Below are 15,728 nucleotides of genomic sequence, written 5' to 3'. Positions count from 1 at the left end.
TTTGTTGAACATCCTCATGTTTCTAGGCCCTAAACCCAGCAGACCTGTAACCTCCCTTGAATTCTAGCAAATCATTGGCATTTCCTGACTCTGCAGATCACCACTTTCTCCAGACTGCTGACCAGCCATGACTGTAAAATTTTGGAATCAGAAGTAATGGATGGAGACGTGAGGCCTACAATCCTGTCTCTGCAGCAGTTTGACACCGAGAGCTCATTCCTCAGAAGAGTCCAGTGAGGGTCCCACCTTCTCTCCCTGTCCCCTCGACTCCCAGCTCAGACTGCTTTGTGCTTCCCTTGCGTGGTTGCAGGGATCACTGGTGCTGTCCCCAGCACTGGTTAGTGAACACGAGGACACGTGACAGAGAAGGACAGTGTCCCATTCTCCCTGCCGCCCCCTCGTCTCAGCTGCCTTTTGCATTTCTCAGAAATCAGCATCTTTTGTCTTATTGGAGAAGCATTCACTGGGGTTTATGTGCTCTCTGCTGGCTTGTCTGCTCACATAGAGGAAAACCCCACCTGATTGATTCCTTCTTGGTTGTCTTCATATTTCCCATCACTCTGGGGAGTCCTACCACCCATTTTTTAGGACAATTTCCTTTTTCTTTCAGAAACTGCTTAACTAATGTAGCCAAATGTAAAATCCTCATTATTCAAATGGATTTTGAAGATGGAGTCCGTAGTGCTCAGCTCATTGCTTCAGCTAAGTACGTTTTTGTTATTTTTCTCAGAAAGCCCAGATTTTATCCAGGACTTCCTAAAGAGTTTTGTCCACGAAAACAGGATAGTATCAGAATAAAGAAATAAAAATAAAAGGGTTCTTGCTCTTCATCTCTCACAGATATGGACTACAGAAAAGGCAAAAATGGTAAAATGCCAAGAGGCATAAATAGATTATTAAGTAGGATATAAAAGAATATCCTAGGGGGATCCCTGGGTGGCGCAGCAGTCTGGCGTCTGCCTTTGGCCCAGGGTGCGATCCTGGAGACCCGGGATCGAATCCCACGTCGGGCTCCCGGTGCATGGAGCCTGCTTCTCCCTTTGCCTGTGTCTCTGCCTCGCTCTCACCCTGTGTGACTATCATAAATAAAAATTAAAAAAAAAAAAGAATATCCTAGGGACACATGTGTGCAGACATGTCTTGGTAATTACTAATGTTAAATTACACAATTTGAATATCTTGCAAGTTCAAGGACAATCAGTAGGTAAAAGCTTTCATTTTGTATTTATCGAACATTTTTATAGTATTAGTATAGCAGAAATCTGGTACTTTTAGAATTAACTGTGTTCCCTTGTTACTTAAGTTAGGGGAAAGGTGGCTTCTGGGCCTGTGAAAGCATTGGAAGCCGTATTTCATAGCAGGGTTGTGGGTTCACAGAACCCTGATTCTCAAGATGGAAAGCTCAGCCAGCCTCATCCCCAGCAGCCTCAGAGCAGGCCCATCGATGAGGGTTGCAAGGCAGGGCTCCTGGTCAATAAGGAGATGACACTTCAAAGCAGAAGGACACAGGAGTAGGGACGAAGAGGGTCCTGCTGGGGCAGAGCTTGCCCTCCTTCTCTCATGGGAGGAGATAATGAGCACAAGGGTATGAAATCTATCTAAAGGGGTACCCTTTAGACTCAGAGGTTGAGCATCTGCCTTTGGCTCGGGTTGTAATCCTGGAGTCCCAGAATGGAGTCCCTCATCGGGCTCCCCACAGGGAGCCTGCTTCTCTCTGCTTGTGTCTCTGTCTCTCTTTCTCTATGCATCTCTCCTAAATAGATAAATAAAATCTTAAAAAAAAAAAAAAAAGAAAGAAAGAAAAGAAAAGAAAGAAAGAAATCTATCTAAAGCTAAAAGGACATGAGATCAAACATGACTACTGGTGGGACACCCTTCTGCCCCCTCAGGGCTTTGGGTTTTTTTATTTGCTTGGTTTTTTTTGTTTTGTTTTTTTTTGTTTTGAGTTGTTTTGTCTTTGCTTATTCGTTTCCAAAATAGGTATTCGGCCATAAATGAAATCAACAAGATACAAGGCAATGAGGACCGCATCTTGGTCTATTTCATCACAAAACTGTCCCGAATGGAAAGTGGAGCAGCCTACGTGGGATTCCATGGAGGTAGGACGGAAATGTTAGTGCTAACGCTTACTGAGATCGTGCCTGAGTTCCTCCTCATCTGGTCCCGGGGTGTGCGGGTCTGGAATGAGAACACTGGCGTCGATCTCAACGATACTGCTTTTGGATGCGATTAGATTTCGTATCAGTGGCCACTGCAGGAAACGCCCATATCTGGACCTGCTGTTCCATCGTACAGCATCCTCTTTAGAGACTGTTAAATAAACACTTGATTAGCCCCTCTGATGAGCCTTTTATTACGAGGACAACACAGGGCAGATCCTCCTGGCTGGCACTGTAATGGAAGCGCTGATGCTTGATGCCTGTTGTTTCTTTTCTTTTCTTTTTTTTTTTTTAAGATTTTATTTATTTATTCCTGAGAGAGAGAGAGGCAGAGACACAGGCAGAGGGAGAAGCAGGCTCCCTGCAGGGAGCCCAATGTGGGACTCGATCCCAGGACCCTGGGGTCACGCCCTGGGCCGAAGGCAGACACTTAACCCCTGAGCACCCAGGCGCCCCTTGATGCCTGTTTCTGGAGGAAGGGGGGATGCTATTTTAAACCTCTCTCTCTTTTTCTCCTGAGGAATTAAACCAGCAACTTAATACATTGAGACAATGGGTATTCTAGAAATCGGCACATCACAGTTTATTTCAGTAACTTCACAGGGAACAGGAGGCAAGCCTTGCCAGTTTCCCACGCTCTTTACTAACTGTGATGCAGCAAGTATAACCCCAAACGTACAAAAGACTCAAAAACCTTCAGATCTCCTTTACAGAAAGGCAGCTCCTTTCATTCTTACGACCGATGTTAACGTCACAGTCGTTGGCATAGATGGCAGGGCCAGGGGGTTTCTGCGTGTGTTCTGGCTTTGGGCTTCGGGGCACAGATCATTCAGCAGCAGTGTGTTTAAACATCGGGACACGTGGTGTGGCCCTGCTCATGGCCAGCAAGGGGAAGCCAGGACAGGCACGGGAAGGCTGGTGGCTCGTGTTCCCCACAGGCCTGTGGCAGTCCGTGCACATTGATGACCTCCAGAAGTCCACGGTCATGATTGCAGACGTGACTAAGTTGCAGGATGTGGCCATCAGCCAGCTCTTTGAGCCAGAAGAGAAGCCTAAACGTGAGTCGAGAGGAAGCCTTTGGGGACATAGCGGGGATGGTAGGAGTGGCGTTCCGGGGTGCAGATGTGCAGGAGGCACACTGCGGTGCCACCAGGGCCAGGCCACACCTTCGTCCCATTGAATCCCTGTACCTGCAGCCGCCAGGATTCCCACGGGGAAAGCCGGTCTTCGTGGATGGGGTGGCTGTAGAGTGCGGCCTCTGCTGTGTGTCAGTCTGGTCCCCGGGCCGCGTGTCAGCCGAGTGCCTGGGACGGGAGGGCGGGTTGCCGGGTGCAGCGCACACACCGGGCTGGAGGGAGGCCCGCCCGCGTGACCGGGAGGCCCGGGGAGGGCGTCCACGTGCCGCTCCCGTCCCCAGCGCCTGGCCCGTGCCTCTGTTGCAGTGGAGACGGGACAGGAGGCCGGAGACGGCCTGGGGGAGGCGATGGAGATCGAGGCTTCTGCGTCAGGGGAGGCGGCGGAGGGGAGCTCGGCACCGGAAGGCAGCTGGCGTGGGGAGCGGGGCAGGAGCGATGTGAGTTCTGGTTCCTTCTCGATCTTGGGCCTTACCCCGCGGGCCACTTCCTCCTGCTCGTGCCCCGGGTGACGGCCCTGGGGGGGGGGGAGCCGCGGCCCGGGAGGCCTCACCGTGCCACCCACGCAGGTCCTGGACACCAGCAGCCTGCTGCGCAGCTGCGTGCAGGGCGCCGTGGGCATGCTCCGGGACCGGGAGGAGGCCCGCCCGCGCGGCATGCAGCGCGTGGAGATCCTTCTGGGCCTGCTGAGCGAGGACGACGCCGACAGAGGTGCGGGGGCCCGGGCCGTGCCCAGCGCGCGGCCCCTCGGCTCCCCTGCAGCCGCCTTCCTGCGGGTGTGCAAGGCGCGCCTCCACCGCCTCCTCAAGCAGCAGGAGGAGAGCAGCGCGTTCAGCAGGAAGGACTGGGTGTCCCGGGAAGCCTCGAATCAGGACGCGCTCCAGGAGGCAGGCACGTTCAGGTACGGCCCGCGGGGCGCCTCGGCGGGACACCACTGCCACCCCCGGCCCCCGGCCGCAGGGTCCTCGTAGGCTTGTGACGGCCGGTCTGTCCCTGCTGCCCTCACTTCTGAGAGAACGTTCAGCCCGTCCGGCCTTCCTCAGCCGCGGTCCGTGTGGCTTCGGGGACGCCGCCTCTGTGTGACGGGCACGGGGCCGACGTGGAGCCCCCAGAGCTGAGTGCACGCCGGGAGCCTGTCGATGCGGGGTCCGCGGCTGGGCAGTGGGGTTTCCTCTCTCGTCACCCCCGCTGTCCTCCCTACGTACACCTCCTGAGTAAGACGTCGTGGAGGATCAGATCTGAATCCAGGTCGTTTCCCCCGTCACTCCTCACAGATTCCACCAAATCCTTCATTTCCCGTCACCACTCCCTCAGCTGCACTTGGGGCCCCTCTCCAGCCTCCAGACTTCCCAGGCTCTCGCCAGGTGTTGAGAGCGGCCCACCCCTCCGCGCTCTCCTGTGCTGTGTGAACGCACCTGCGAGGAGACACCGGACCACACCTGTGACTCCCCCAGGGGGCGTGTCCGTGTTGTAGGGCCCGTCTCTGTTTTCATTCACGTACCTGGGGCCTAGGTCGTTTGCCCTTTTGGGATTAAATTCCGAGGCGTGATTAGTCCTGGTTTTCCCCGACGCCCGACGTCTGCGTGCCTGTCCAGGGACGCCCCCGCAGCCAGCCTCTTCTACCTGCCACCCCGGGGTCCTTGACGCTCCCCCCCGCTTGGCCATATTTCCTTCACGCAAGCGCCCGCTTGACCGTTAGTGAGCTTTGTTTCCTCGGTAGGACGCCTGTGTGCTCTCGCCAGGTCCCTGCGCGGCCTGTGCTTGAAGAAGGAAGTCATCTGTCTTCCTTCTTCTCAAAATGGAAGCTGAGTGGGCCTCCCCAGCATTAACTACCTGGCAGTGAATGTCTTACACCGTATTACGGAGTTTAGGATTACGTACAAACAGCGCGGTAACAACGAAGGAAGCGAGTTTGTAGACGCAGTGGAGTGTCTGGATAGATGAACGTTCAGATCCAGCAGACGTAAACCATGACGGGAACTACCTTCTGGAGCAATAAGCACTTTCCTGTTGCACTTGCCCTGGAACACATTTGTCTCGTGCTTTATTATATTCTCTCCACAACTGGGTTTCTTTTTCCTTAAAATAACATTTGCGGTTTTGGGTTTTTTTTTTTTTAATTTTGGGTTTTTTTTTTTTTTTCCCCAAATGCACGTGGTCCTTCTTTTCTTTATAGAGCCTGGATGACTTGCTTGAGGAAATAGGAAAATAGCGATATAATAGAATGCAACAAATGCTACTTGGCCCTTTCGGGGAACCAGTGACCATGTATTATGAGTAGAATTAAGGTCTGTTCGGGTCCTGTCTCCAATCCTAGACATCTCTACTTGTGAATTTGCACCCAAGTACTTAAAAACTATGGCAGTTTGCATTTGCAGCCATAGCCGTAGCATGGAGTGGGTGGAGCAGATGTGTTGTTACTGCCCAGAAGGAGCCAAATGTCTAACGGAGGCAGGAGCCCCAAGGTGGCGTGTGCTCGTCGAGCTAGAATGAGGTCTCCTCTCTCCCACGCTGCAGGCAGACCCTCTGGAAGCGGGTCCAGGGCATGGTGACCCCTCTCCTGGCGAGCATCGTGTCTGTCCTGGACAGAGACAGCAACCTCGAGCTATTGATCAGACAAGATGCTCCATCCTGGACAAGAGATCTTTGGATGTTTATTTTCCAGGACACAAAGCTTCTGAACATTCCTCTTGTGACATATGATATGAGGTAAATGGAGGAGTTTCTTTTTGTGGGAAGGGGGAAAAGAAATCGTGACGTAGCAGACGAATGCTCTTCCAAGCAATTGATGAAGCATAGGTTTCAGTTTCGGAATCCCATCTATTTTATTTTATTTTTTTTAAGATTTTGTCTTTTAGGAATCTCTATGTGCAGCATGGGGCTCAAACTCCTGACCCCCGAGATCAAGAGTCTCATGCTCCACCGGCCAAGCCGACCGGGTGCCCCTGAATCACGTTTATTTATTTATTTATTTATTTATTTATTTATTTTTACTATTTTTTTTTTTACATTTATTTTTTTAAATGCTTTTGCAGCCTGAGGGCGATGGCATCTCTGTTTTGTTACAGGAATTCTCGAAAGTTCTGAGAAATCCTGGTTTCACACCCCTTCCCTGTTTCCCTGCTTCCAGAGCACCCATCACGGGTCGAACTGCCAGCTTCAGCTTCATCTGCACTGGCGAATCTGTGCCTCCGAGAGCCCGTGTGGCTCTGCTTGTCCCTGGTGCCACCGCACGGCCCACACAGCCCGCCCAGGCCTGCTCCTGTGCACGCAGCTTCCTCCCGAAAGCTTCCTCTTCGGATCGCAGGGCCGTTGATTCTGGAGTGGGGGGGGTGGGGGTACAGAGGGTACCTAAGTAACTGGGACCCTGGGTCTCCAGTGGAAACACTGATTTAGAAGACAAGGCTCTGTTGACTGTGAAGCTTCGGACAAGTCATGTTTCGTATGCGTGGCAGGTGGGGGTGGGGGTGCAGGGCGTAGGTCCAGGTACCGCGAGACCCAGTTCTGGCCCAGATGCTGGGCAGCCTGCTTGACTCCTTCCAGCGTTGGTTTGTTTCCGTTTGTCTGTGGGACAGAGATGACCCACGGACGTCCTGGGTTCCTTTGTGATACAGGCCCAGAGCCGTTAAACAGGCCCACGGGTGGCCTCCAAAACCTCTCAGGCACCCCTGCTGCTGAGCATGGAGAGCAACTGGCATCCGTGGTGCGTCTGCTGCCTCGAGCAACATCTCGCTGATCCCAGCCTCTCTCCTTTGCCTGACCGCAGATCCAAAAGTGAGATGCCCTACATCATGGTGCACAACGACATGAGCCCTCCCGAGGGCGTGTCCGGTGACGTCCCGTTTAGCTGGAGGATCAAAGACTATCTGGAGGAGCTGTGGGTCCAGGCTCAGTATATCACTGGGGCTGAAGGTGAGCCGGGGGATGCGGTCACGCGGGGCGTGTGCTGTCATGCTCCCCGTCATTCCCGTTCCGAGGCTTCCGGATGGCTAGGGCACCCACATTCAGGAGGTGGCTCTGGGGGAGCCTTTCCCGACAGTGCCAGCGACACCCTTCTGAGCCACGAGGCTCCTTGCTCGGCCGTCGCAGCCCCGGCAGCTTGACCATAGGCGTCCTGGGAAATCCCAGGATCATGCACGCTTTTGGAAGAGTCATCTTCCCTACGAGACATAGTCTTTTCAAAGTCTATTTATAGCATTGCCTTTTAAAAAGACAGGTCAACACCGTGGATGATCTCACTTCTCTGAACAAATCGAAGCCATTTGTGTCCCGAGGAAAGAGTATTTCCCTTCTTTGAAGCCTTACCCTAACTGACCGTGCTTTCCTGCAAGAGCTTGTGACTTGGGGGGCCAGCACCCAACCTCTAGACGCAGGTCTTTCTGGTTTGAGCAGCGTGTGACCCCATCCCCTGAAGAGCAGCCCACCCATTCTGACCCCCTTGGGTCCTGGGGTTCCCGAGGCCCATTAGGACCCCCTCGCCACAGAGCCTGGTGTGTCTCAGATTGTTTTTTCCCTTTGGGGCCAGCTAGGCTCTTGGTGACAAATCTAACACCTGTCCTGACCTTGTTTCTGTAATGTTCTGCTGGGAAAACACTTAAGGCGTCTAGAAAGGACCAACACGTCCTGCAGCTTGCTCTCCTTTGCTGAGAGCAGCCATTTGGTGGAGCCTCCCCCACTGCTGCTGTTTGCAGAGCCGCCCTTCCCCAGAGACGCTGGGTGTTGGGAAAGAGTCACGCCTCACGCCGTCCCTCTGCGCCCTCTCCTCTCCTCAGCAGGGCTGTCCAAGAAGTTAGTGGAGATCTTTCAGCAGACCCCCCTGGGCAGGTTCCTCGCTCAGCTCAGTGTCAAGCAGCAGCAAGAACTGTTTGTGAGCTACATGAAGGACTTCCTGCTCTTGACCATGAGACCGTCCACGTGGGATCAACTGAACGTAAGTGTTGGGTCTGGGGCAGGGTGATGCCGGCATCACATGGACGGGGACCGCCCCTCCTCCACTGCCAAGTGTACCCAACCCCCAGCCCCCACCCGGGGCTCCAAAACCACGGGCTTTCCATTAATACGAGGCAGACCTCTACCTTCCCTGTAACACCTTTTTAAGTGTGAAGTTTCTCTTGAAGAAAATCATGTGACTATTTAACAGACACTACAGGCAATAACAGTAACTGAAATTTTAGTGGACGTTATGATACTTGTGATTACCGAAGGATTTCAAACTTCAGTATGTTAAAAAAAAAATACAAATTTGAGGAGAACATACTTACAACCAGTATGATTAAGGGTTTTAATAAAATGTTCTTAGGAATCTTGGAGCGGCCAACTGGCTCCATTGGTGGAGCGTATGATTCTTGATCTCAAGGTCATGAGTTCGAGCCCCACCCCCATCGAGGGTGGAGATGACTTAAAAATATAAAATACGAGCACCTGGGTGGCTCAGTGAGAGAAGCGTCTGACTCTTGATCTCAGCTCAGGTCTTGATCTCAGGGTTGTGAGTTCTGGCCTCACATTGGGCTCCACACTGGGCATGCAGCCTACTTTAAAAAATAATAATAATAAAATAAAATTAAAAAAATAAAATTTCTCAGGAATCAATAAGAAAGTCTCTTTATTTTATTTATTATTTATTTATTTATTTATTCATTTATGAGAGAGCCTGGGGGGAGGTGGTGCAGAAAGGGGGAAGGGAAGAGAATACTGAGCAGACTCACCGCTGAGTGCAGAGCCCGACACAGGGCTCGATATTAGGATCCTGAGATCACAACCTGAGCCAAAATCAAGAGTCGGATGCCTGACCGGCTGAGCCACCCAGACACTCCAGAAAGTCTCCTAATTTAAAAAAAATAGGTGATTGTTATAAACTAAGAATCAACAGAACTAATGATGAAGAGATAAAAAAAATATTAGAAAAACTAGCCAGCCTCACTGGTAAATCGACAACACACCAGCGGTTTTTAGCTTCTACCTTCACCTGCCCACGCGGCAGGCCTGGTGCGTGCAAAGGCCAGCGGCTCCTCCGTGGCCCACGGGAACCAGCACTGTGCTCTGGAAAAGCCCGGAGGCACCGACTGGGGGGAACCTTACGAAATCGGAGCCAGCGTTGTTGTCCCGGGAGCGTTATCCGAGTGTTCTCCGAGTGTTCTCCGGCAAACATTTTATCCACAGGAATGTTCTTTCCAGCTTCGGTTTCTTAAAATGGGAAAATAGAGGGATCCCTGGGTGGCGCAGCGGTTTGGTGCCTGCCTTTGGCCCAGGGCGCGATCCTGGAGACCCGGGATCGAATCCCACGTCGGGCTCCCTGCATGGAGCCTGCTTCTCCCTCTGCCTGTGTCTCTGCCTCTCTCTCTCACTGTGTGCCTATCATAAATAAATAAATTTAAAAAAAAAAACAAAAAAAAAGGAAAAATAGACACTACTTAATTGTCCACTGTAAAAGGTCAGACCAACTAAACTACAGCCGTTTGATGGGTGATGGGTTATTTTTATTGGCGCACACCAGCGAGGGTGTTCCTCGAGTGTATTTCATGACGGAGATGTTCACGACGTGATATTAAGTGGAGAAAAATCAGGCATACGGTGTGGTTGTAATTTGAGGACAGAACGGGGGCAGGTGTGGTGGGGTGACACCACAGACACCCAAGGGTGGTAACAGGTGCGTGGTTTGTAACATTCCCTTTCGTCACGTTTGATCAGTTCAAATTTTCCACCATGAAAACGTGTCTGTTCTGTGTCGGTGGTTTACAGCACATACACTAAAACCTGTTCCTGATGCCAGGTTTTGCATATGGCACTGTGGTCCTGCATCAATCAACTGCACACGCAGAGGCCCGACGAACAGCTTTCCCTGCCGTGGGTGCACCTGGCTTACCAGCACTTCAGGAGCCGACTACAAAACCTGTCCAGAATCTTGACTATTTATCCCCAGATTCTGCAAGTGCTCTTGTGCAACATGACCGAGAGCACAAGGAATGACAGATTGGACAGAAATGAGCTGGTATGGCCTCTCGTGGGGACAGTGTGTGCTCAGAGTCGGGGCTTGGCCTTCCTGGAGCAGGTGGGGGCAGGGGCGGGGGTGCTCCCCGGGGCGGGAAAGCCCAGGAGCTGTGTTCTGCCCGCGAGGTCTCTTCCCAGGGCAGGTGCGCCTGGGGAACACAGACGTCAGGAACACCCCCTGCTAAAGCTTCCCATGTCCCAGGAAGAGGGAAGATGAGGCTCCGAGCACGGAATGCCAGCACATGCCGGCTCATAGCCGGGACCTCTGGACTGAGGACTGCCGCAGGGGGAGGGGTGCTGCTTCATCAGGGCCTGTTCTCTGTGTCCCCAGACTCTGGATGCACTGGCAGCAGTGGCCTGCACGGAGGTGCTCACGAGGGACATCCTGAAGCCCAGCCCCCAGGCGTGGCTGCAGATGGTGAAGAACCTGTCCATGCCGCTGGAGCTCCTGGGCTCGAAAGGGTACCTGCAGAGCTGTGGGAGGATGGCCAGAGATGCCATCCGAGAAGTCAGGTGAGATCAGCAGCCCGGCCCTGCCCACCCCTACCCGACCTGTTCTCCCGGCCCACGGGTCCCCAGCACGTGTGCTTCTCTTGCTGTGGGAAAGCGTCCTCAGACGCTCACTTCACACCTGCCCAGCACTGGGTATCACACTGACGCTGGAGACACAAGGGGGCAGACCCGCATTCAGGGAGTGCCAGGGGTGCAGGTGGGACAGAAGGGGGAGCAGATGCTCACGGTCCTGCGGGAGTGATGCCGGCAGGAGGGAGCCGTGGGAAGGGGCCCAGCGGGGACCAGCAGAGCAGGGGAGGGACAAGCCAGGGCAGGTCCCATGGACTCAGGAGGTACATGAGGAGGCTGTACTCAGGAGGCTCAGGAGGCTGCGGTCTGGCCGGGGGGAGGAACGCCACCCCAGCTCCCTCTGAGCTGCATGGGGGACACGGACATGGCTGGGGGTAGGGGCCAAAGGGCTCGTCTGTGGGTCTTCCGTCTGCCTTTGCCCCACCCTTTCTCAGTCCCTCCCCGAGTCCTCCTCCTGGCGTCTCGGACATTTTTGTCAGCTCCCTGAGCGACAGCCCTCTCTTACAGAATCCACTGGAACCGCATCTTCCCCGTGGCCCTCTTCGTGGAACACGTGGTCCTGGGGGTCAGGAACAAGATTCCTGAGCTGCAGGCACTGGTGACTGACCACCTCTTCCTGCTGAACAAGGTGAGTGCTGGGCAGCTCAGCAAGCAGCGTGCTCATGTGCCTCCTTGCAGGACGCAGCTATGACCTGACGCACATCTGTGGGGCAGCGCACGCCCCTCCCACTGTCTGGCCCTGGGCGTTCACCATGCCCGCCACTTAGTCTTCCTCTCGTGAGCACCAGTTAGGGATCCCCTGCGGGGAATAGAAGCAGCTGAGGCTCAGGCAGGGAAGATGCTCTGGGATCGGGGAGGGCTGAGGGGTGGGCTCCACCCAGGCCTCCGGTGGCCTCAGACCAGCCTGGCCCCCCCGGGGAGGTCAGGTTTGCAAAGGGTGCCACTGGGCTGTGGGCTCTCCTGCTTTTTTTTTTTTTTTTTTTTAAGATTTTATTTATTTATTCATGAGAGTCACGGAGAGAGGCAGAGACACAGGCAGAGGGAGAAGCAGGTTCCCTGCGGGGAGCCCGATGCTGGACTCGATCCTGGGACCCCGGGGTCATGCCCTGGGCCCAAGGCAGGCGCTAAACCGGTGGGCCACCTGGTATCCCTGGGCTGTGGGCTTCTAACAGGGTGCTGTGGGTGGACCAGAAGGAAATGGGGAGCCCCGGTGCCTCTGCCGCTTGACACCCTTTATAAAGTCAGCGATGCACAGGATGGTGCCGCAGGAAAGGCCACCATCTCTGTGCCCATGCACTCAGTCCCGATGGCCACTCAGCGAAAGGTGGCCTCTGCCTCAATTACCCCTGGAGCTTTGCATGAACCCATCTAACAACGTTAGCTGTCTAGGCTCTGACGGGCATGCAGGGGGCACGCTCCAAGGAAGCTGCCCTGGATACCAGGGGCCAGTCTCCTTCCTCAGTGCCCAGAATATTAGTGGCAGAGACAACATGTAAGCCTCCTTCGCTCGTGTGGCAGTGTGAGCCTAAGCAGGGCAGCGGGCACTTCCCCCATGTCAGGTGCCCCAGCTCCTCTGAGCTGTCCCTTTGTTGTCCTCACTGCACGACTTCCACCTCGTGGTCTAAGAAGGCCCCGCTGGCCATCGTGCGCTGCGGGGTGGGAAATAGGGCCCATTTTGAGAGCAGAGCCTAGAGTCTGTCCACGCCCCTGCAGGTCATAAATCGCCGTCCTGAATGCAGTCGCAGCCTCAACCGGCTGCAGAGGAGGTGGGGACACCTCGGGCGCGTGGTCATGTGCCCAGGTAGAACCTGGAAGTTCTTTTGATAGAAAAGTGGAGAAAGACCTCTAGAAAAAAACTAGTGCTCTGTCACCCTGGGGTCAGCACAAGGACCCGTGACACCCTTCTTCCTGCATGGAAGCCACCTGCAGCCTCTCTCCAAGGCCTACCCTATCCCTGGCCAGAGGCCCTAGGGGCTGCTCTGTCCTTCCAACCAGCCCAGTGTGGCTCCTAATGGCCAGGTGACTGGCGAGCTGAAAGATAAGTTTTCAGGTCCCCGCATGCCGGTGTGTGCGTGCACACGCACAGTGTTTTGCAGGCGAGGTGTGTGGGGACGTGTCTGGGGCGATAAAGTCACCCCAGAAACCTACTGGGTTTCTGGCTTGTTTCTTCCCAGTCAGATCCATGTGTGAGTGACCAGAGCCAGGGGTCTCCTCTAATACGTTTTCACACCCGAAGGCTCTGGTGTTTATGGCCTCGTGCCCTACCCTTCGTCTCCAAGGCCAGCTGTGAGGCCACGTGCACAGGAGGCCAGAGGGGAAGCTTTGCCCGTAGCGCTGGCTCTTGTCATCTGGCTGGGAAGGAAGTCTTAACCTGGCGAGGCCTAGGGCCTCAACTCTTATCTTCGACTGGAGCTGCCTGTTGAGAGCCACCACGTAGAGTTTGCCTGCGCTAGTTGTCAGCAGAGCGTCCCACAGGACTTCAGCAAAAGCTGCAAAAAGATGGATATTCTGTGTTCTCAGTTGTGATAGGAAGGACAGGTAGACGGGTGGATGGATGGATGGATGGATGGATGTAGGTAGGTAGGCCGATTGTATTGCCCTATGATCTGCCTTCCACGGGGTCACACAGGCCAGTCTTACCAGATGTTGTGTGCAGCTCGTAAGGCCATCGGCTCTCCAGCCTGACCATCCACCATCCAACCGCTAGACCACTGCCATTTTCTCATTGTGGTAAAACACGCGTCATGGAGAACTTGTCATTTTGATCATCTTTAGGTGCACGGTTTAGTGACATCAAGCACATTCACACCACTGTACGCTTATCACCACCGTCCATCTCCAGAACCCTTTGGTCTTGCAAAACCGAAACCATCCCCATGCAACACTTAGTCCCCAGCCCTCCCCGCTAGCCATGGTGCCCACTGCCCTACATTCTGTGTCTGTGATTTGATGACTCTTAGGGACCCACAGCAGTGGAATCCCCGAGGATTTGTCTCTTTGTGACTGGCTGGCTTCGCTGAGCACGGTGTCCTTGAGACCCATCCCTGTCGTGGCAGGTGTCAGGATGTCCTTCCGGTCTACTGCTGAATAATGCCCACTGTGTGGACGGACACATTTAGTTCACCCATCCATCTACCAGGAGACATTCTGGTTGTTGCCACCTCTTGGCGACAGGGAGCAGCGCTGCTGTGAGTGGGCACGTGCAAGCATCAGAGTCCCTGCTTTTGATTCATTCGCAGATACGCCTAGCGGAGGAATTGCTGGGTCCATAGGGAAATTCTGTGTTTAACTTTTTGAGGAGCCACCAAAGTGTTTCCCACAGCGGCGGCAGCACCGCACGCCTGCCAGCGACGCCCCGAGGTCCCGGTGTCTCCACATCCTTGCCGACACTTGGTCCTCAGGTGGTTCGGTTTGCGATGCCGTCCTAATGGGTGTGAGGTGGTATCTCATCGTGGCTTTGACTTGCATTTCCCTGACGACTAATGATGCCAAGCATCTTCCTATGTGCCTGTGGCCCATTTGTACATCTTTGGAGAGACGTCTGTTCAGATTCTTTGCTTTCTTGTGAATTACGCTGTTGATTAAGAAATCAAATTTAGGGACACGTGGGTGGCTCAGCGACTGAGCATCTGCCTTTGGCTCAGGTTGTGATCCGAGGGTCCTGGGACTGAGTCATCCTGTCTCTCTGCTCAGCAGAGAGGGAATCTGCTTGTCCTTCTCCCTCTGCCCCTCCCTTTACTCAGGTGCACGAGTTCTCGCTCTTGCTCTTGAATAAATAATAAATACAAAAGAAATAAAGTTTGAAATACCTCGTCATGGGAGAAGGGTGACCCTGTGAAAAAGGGAGGAGGGGAGGAAAATTAGAAGTTGGGAATCTCAGCCTCCCCCCAACAGCAGCATAATGATAAAGGGCATTCAAAACTAAAGAAACTGCTAGAAAGAGAACTGACCTGATGGTCCCAGGGCCAGCAGTTAGGGGGGTGGCAGGGGGAAGGCGTGTGTGGAATGCATGCCCCGTGTGGCCCCGGGGAAAGTCGTTGTGCCCGGCTGGTCTCTGCCCTTCCTCGCGGCTCATCAGCCTCCTCATCACTGCCCCTGTCTCCCTGTCAGTATCTGCAGGACGACTCTGACATCAAGACATACAGGCCTTTTGTCACAGTGATGCATACTCTCTGTAAATGCAAGGAACAGGCCAGCAAGACCCTGTCCAGGTGAGATCTTCGGTCGGAGGTCCCTGCAGGGGGTCGCGGGGAGCGCTGCACATGTGGGATCTGAACCCGATGCCCTTGCTCGGATTCTAGGTTTGAGATCCAGCCGTGCCCCGTGTGCCTGGGAGATGCCCAGGAGCCGGTCTCCCTGCCCTGTGGCCATGTGTTCTGCCTGAGATGCATCAACACCTGCATCACCCTGGGGCAGATGGCATGCCCCTATTGTTTAACAGACTTACCAAAAGACTTCTCTCTAACGGTGAACCAAGAGCACAGGTAAATCACCCTTTCCGCTTCTTTCTCTTCCTTTTTTGGCAAGTATAGCATTGAGAAATATCAAGTGTGTTAACCTTAGAGAACCTGACTTCAGAGAACCATCCTAAGAGAGACCGGCCCCCTGTCTACCTTCATTAACACCTAGGGTCTCAAAATTATTCCCTCCCCGAGACACACACCTGTGGAGACTGGGAAGACAACACGATTAGAGGAAATGAAGCAGAAAGTCCTACATTAGATAAAACCATCACAGGACACCCGAGGAGGGCTTAGGTCGCAGCTCCTATGACCTGAGGGCAAAGCTAGCTCCTGTCTGGCCTCTCCATGGGCTGGCGGCCTTCAGCTCCGCCCTGTCAGGGCCCCCCACCTCTGGATGCCTCGTG

At 53.9% G+C, this 15,728-nt stretch overlaps 1 protein-coding gene across 5 annotated transcripts in view; it reads left to right on the top strand.

The window, feature by feature from the left end:
* Positions 1 to 15,728, top strand: part of RNF213 (ring finger protein 213) — a 98,333-nt gene that overhangs the window by 58,945 nt on the left and 23,660 nt on the right. For 4 of the 5 annotated variants that reach the window (XR_005364131.1, XM_038546364.1, XM_038546363.1 and 1 more), the window contains 14 exons: positions 97 to 233; positions 611 to 706; positions 1,981 to 2,099; positions 3,098 to 3,217; positions 3,602 to 3,732; positions 3,862 to 4,193; positions 5,810 to 6,001; positions 7,059 to 7,204; positions 8,065 to 8,222; positions 10,062 to 10,280; positions 10,611 to 10,792; positions 11,369 to 11,489; positions 14,972 to 15,072; positions 15,163 to 15,345. Coding sequence is in view for 4 of the 5 variants with exons in the window: in XM_038546364.1 (XP_038402292.1) it covers positions 97 to 233; positions 611 to 706; positions 1,981 to 2,099; positions 3,098 to 3,217; positions 3,602 to 3,732; positions 3,862 to 4,193; positions 5,810 to 6,001; positions 7,059 to 7,204; positions 8,065 to 8,222; positions 10,062 to 10,280; positions 10,611 to 10,792; positions 11,369 to 11,489; positions 14,972 to 15,072; positions 15,163 to 15,345 (2,237 nt within the window). In the remaining variant the exon portion in view is untranslated. The remainder of the gene's footprint in view (positions 1 to 96; positions 234 to 610; positions 707 to 1,980; positions 2,100 to 3,097; positions 3,218 to 3,601; positions 3,733 to 3,861; positions 4,194 to 5,809; positions 6,002 to 7,058; positions 7,205 to 8,064; positions 8,223 to 10,061; positions 10,281 to 10,610; positions 10,793 to 11,368; positions 11,490 to 14,971; positions 15,073 to 15,162; positions 15,346 to 15,728) is intronic. The other variant, XM_038546362.1, reaches the window with a different exon arrangement.

This window comes from Canis lupus, chromosome 9 (genome assembly GCF_011100685.1).
Source record: "Canis lupus familiaris isolate Mischka breed German Shepherd chromosome 9, alternate assembly UU_Cfam_GSD_1.0, whole genome shotgun sequence".
Classification (NCBI taxonomy): domain Eukaryota; kingdom Metazoa; phylum Chordata; class Mammalia; order Carnivora; family Canidae; genus Canis; species Canis lupus.
Note: the sequence above shows the minus strand (reverse complement) of the source record. Positions and strands in the feature narration are given on the sequence as shown.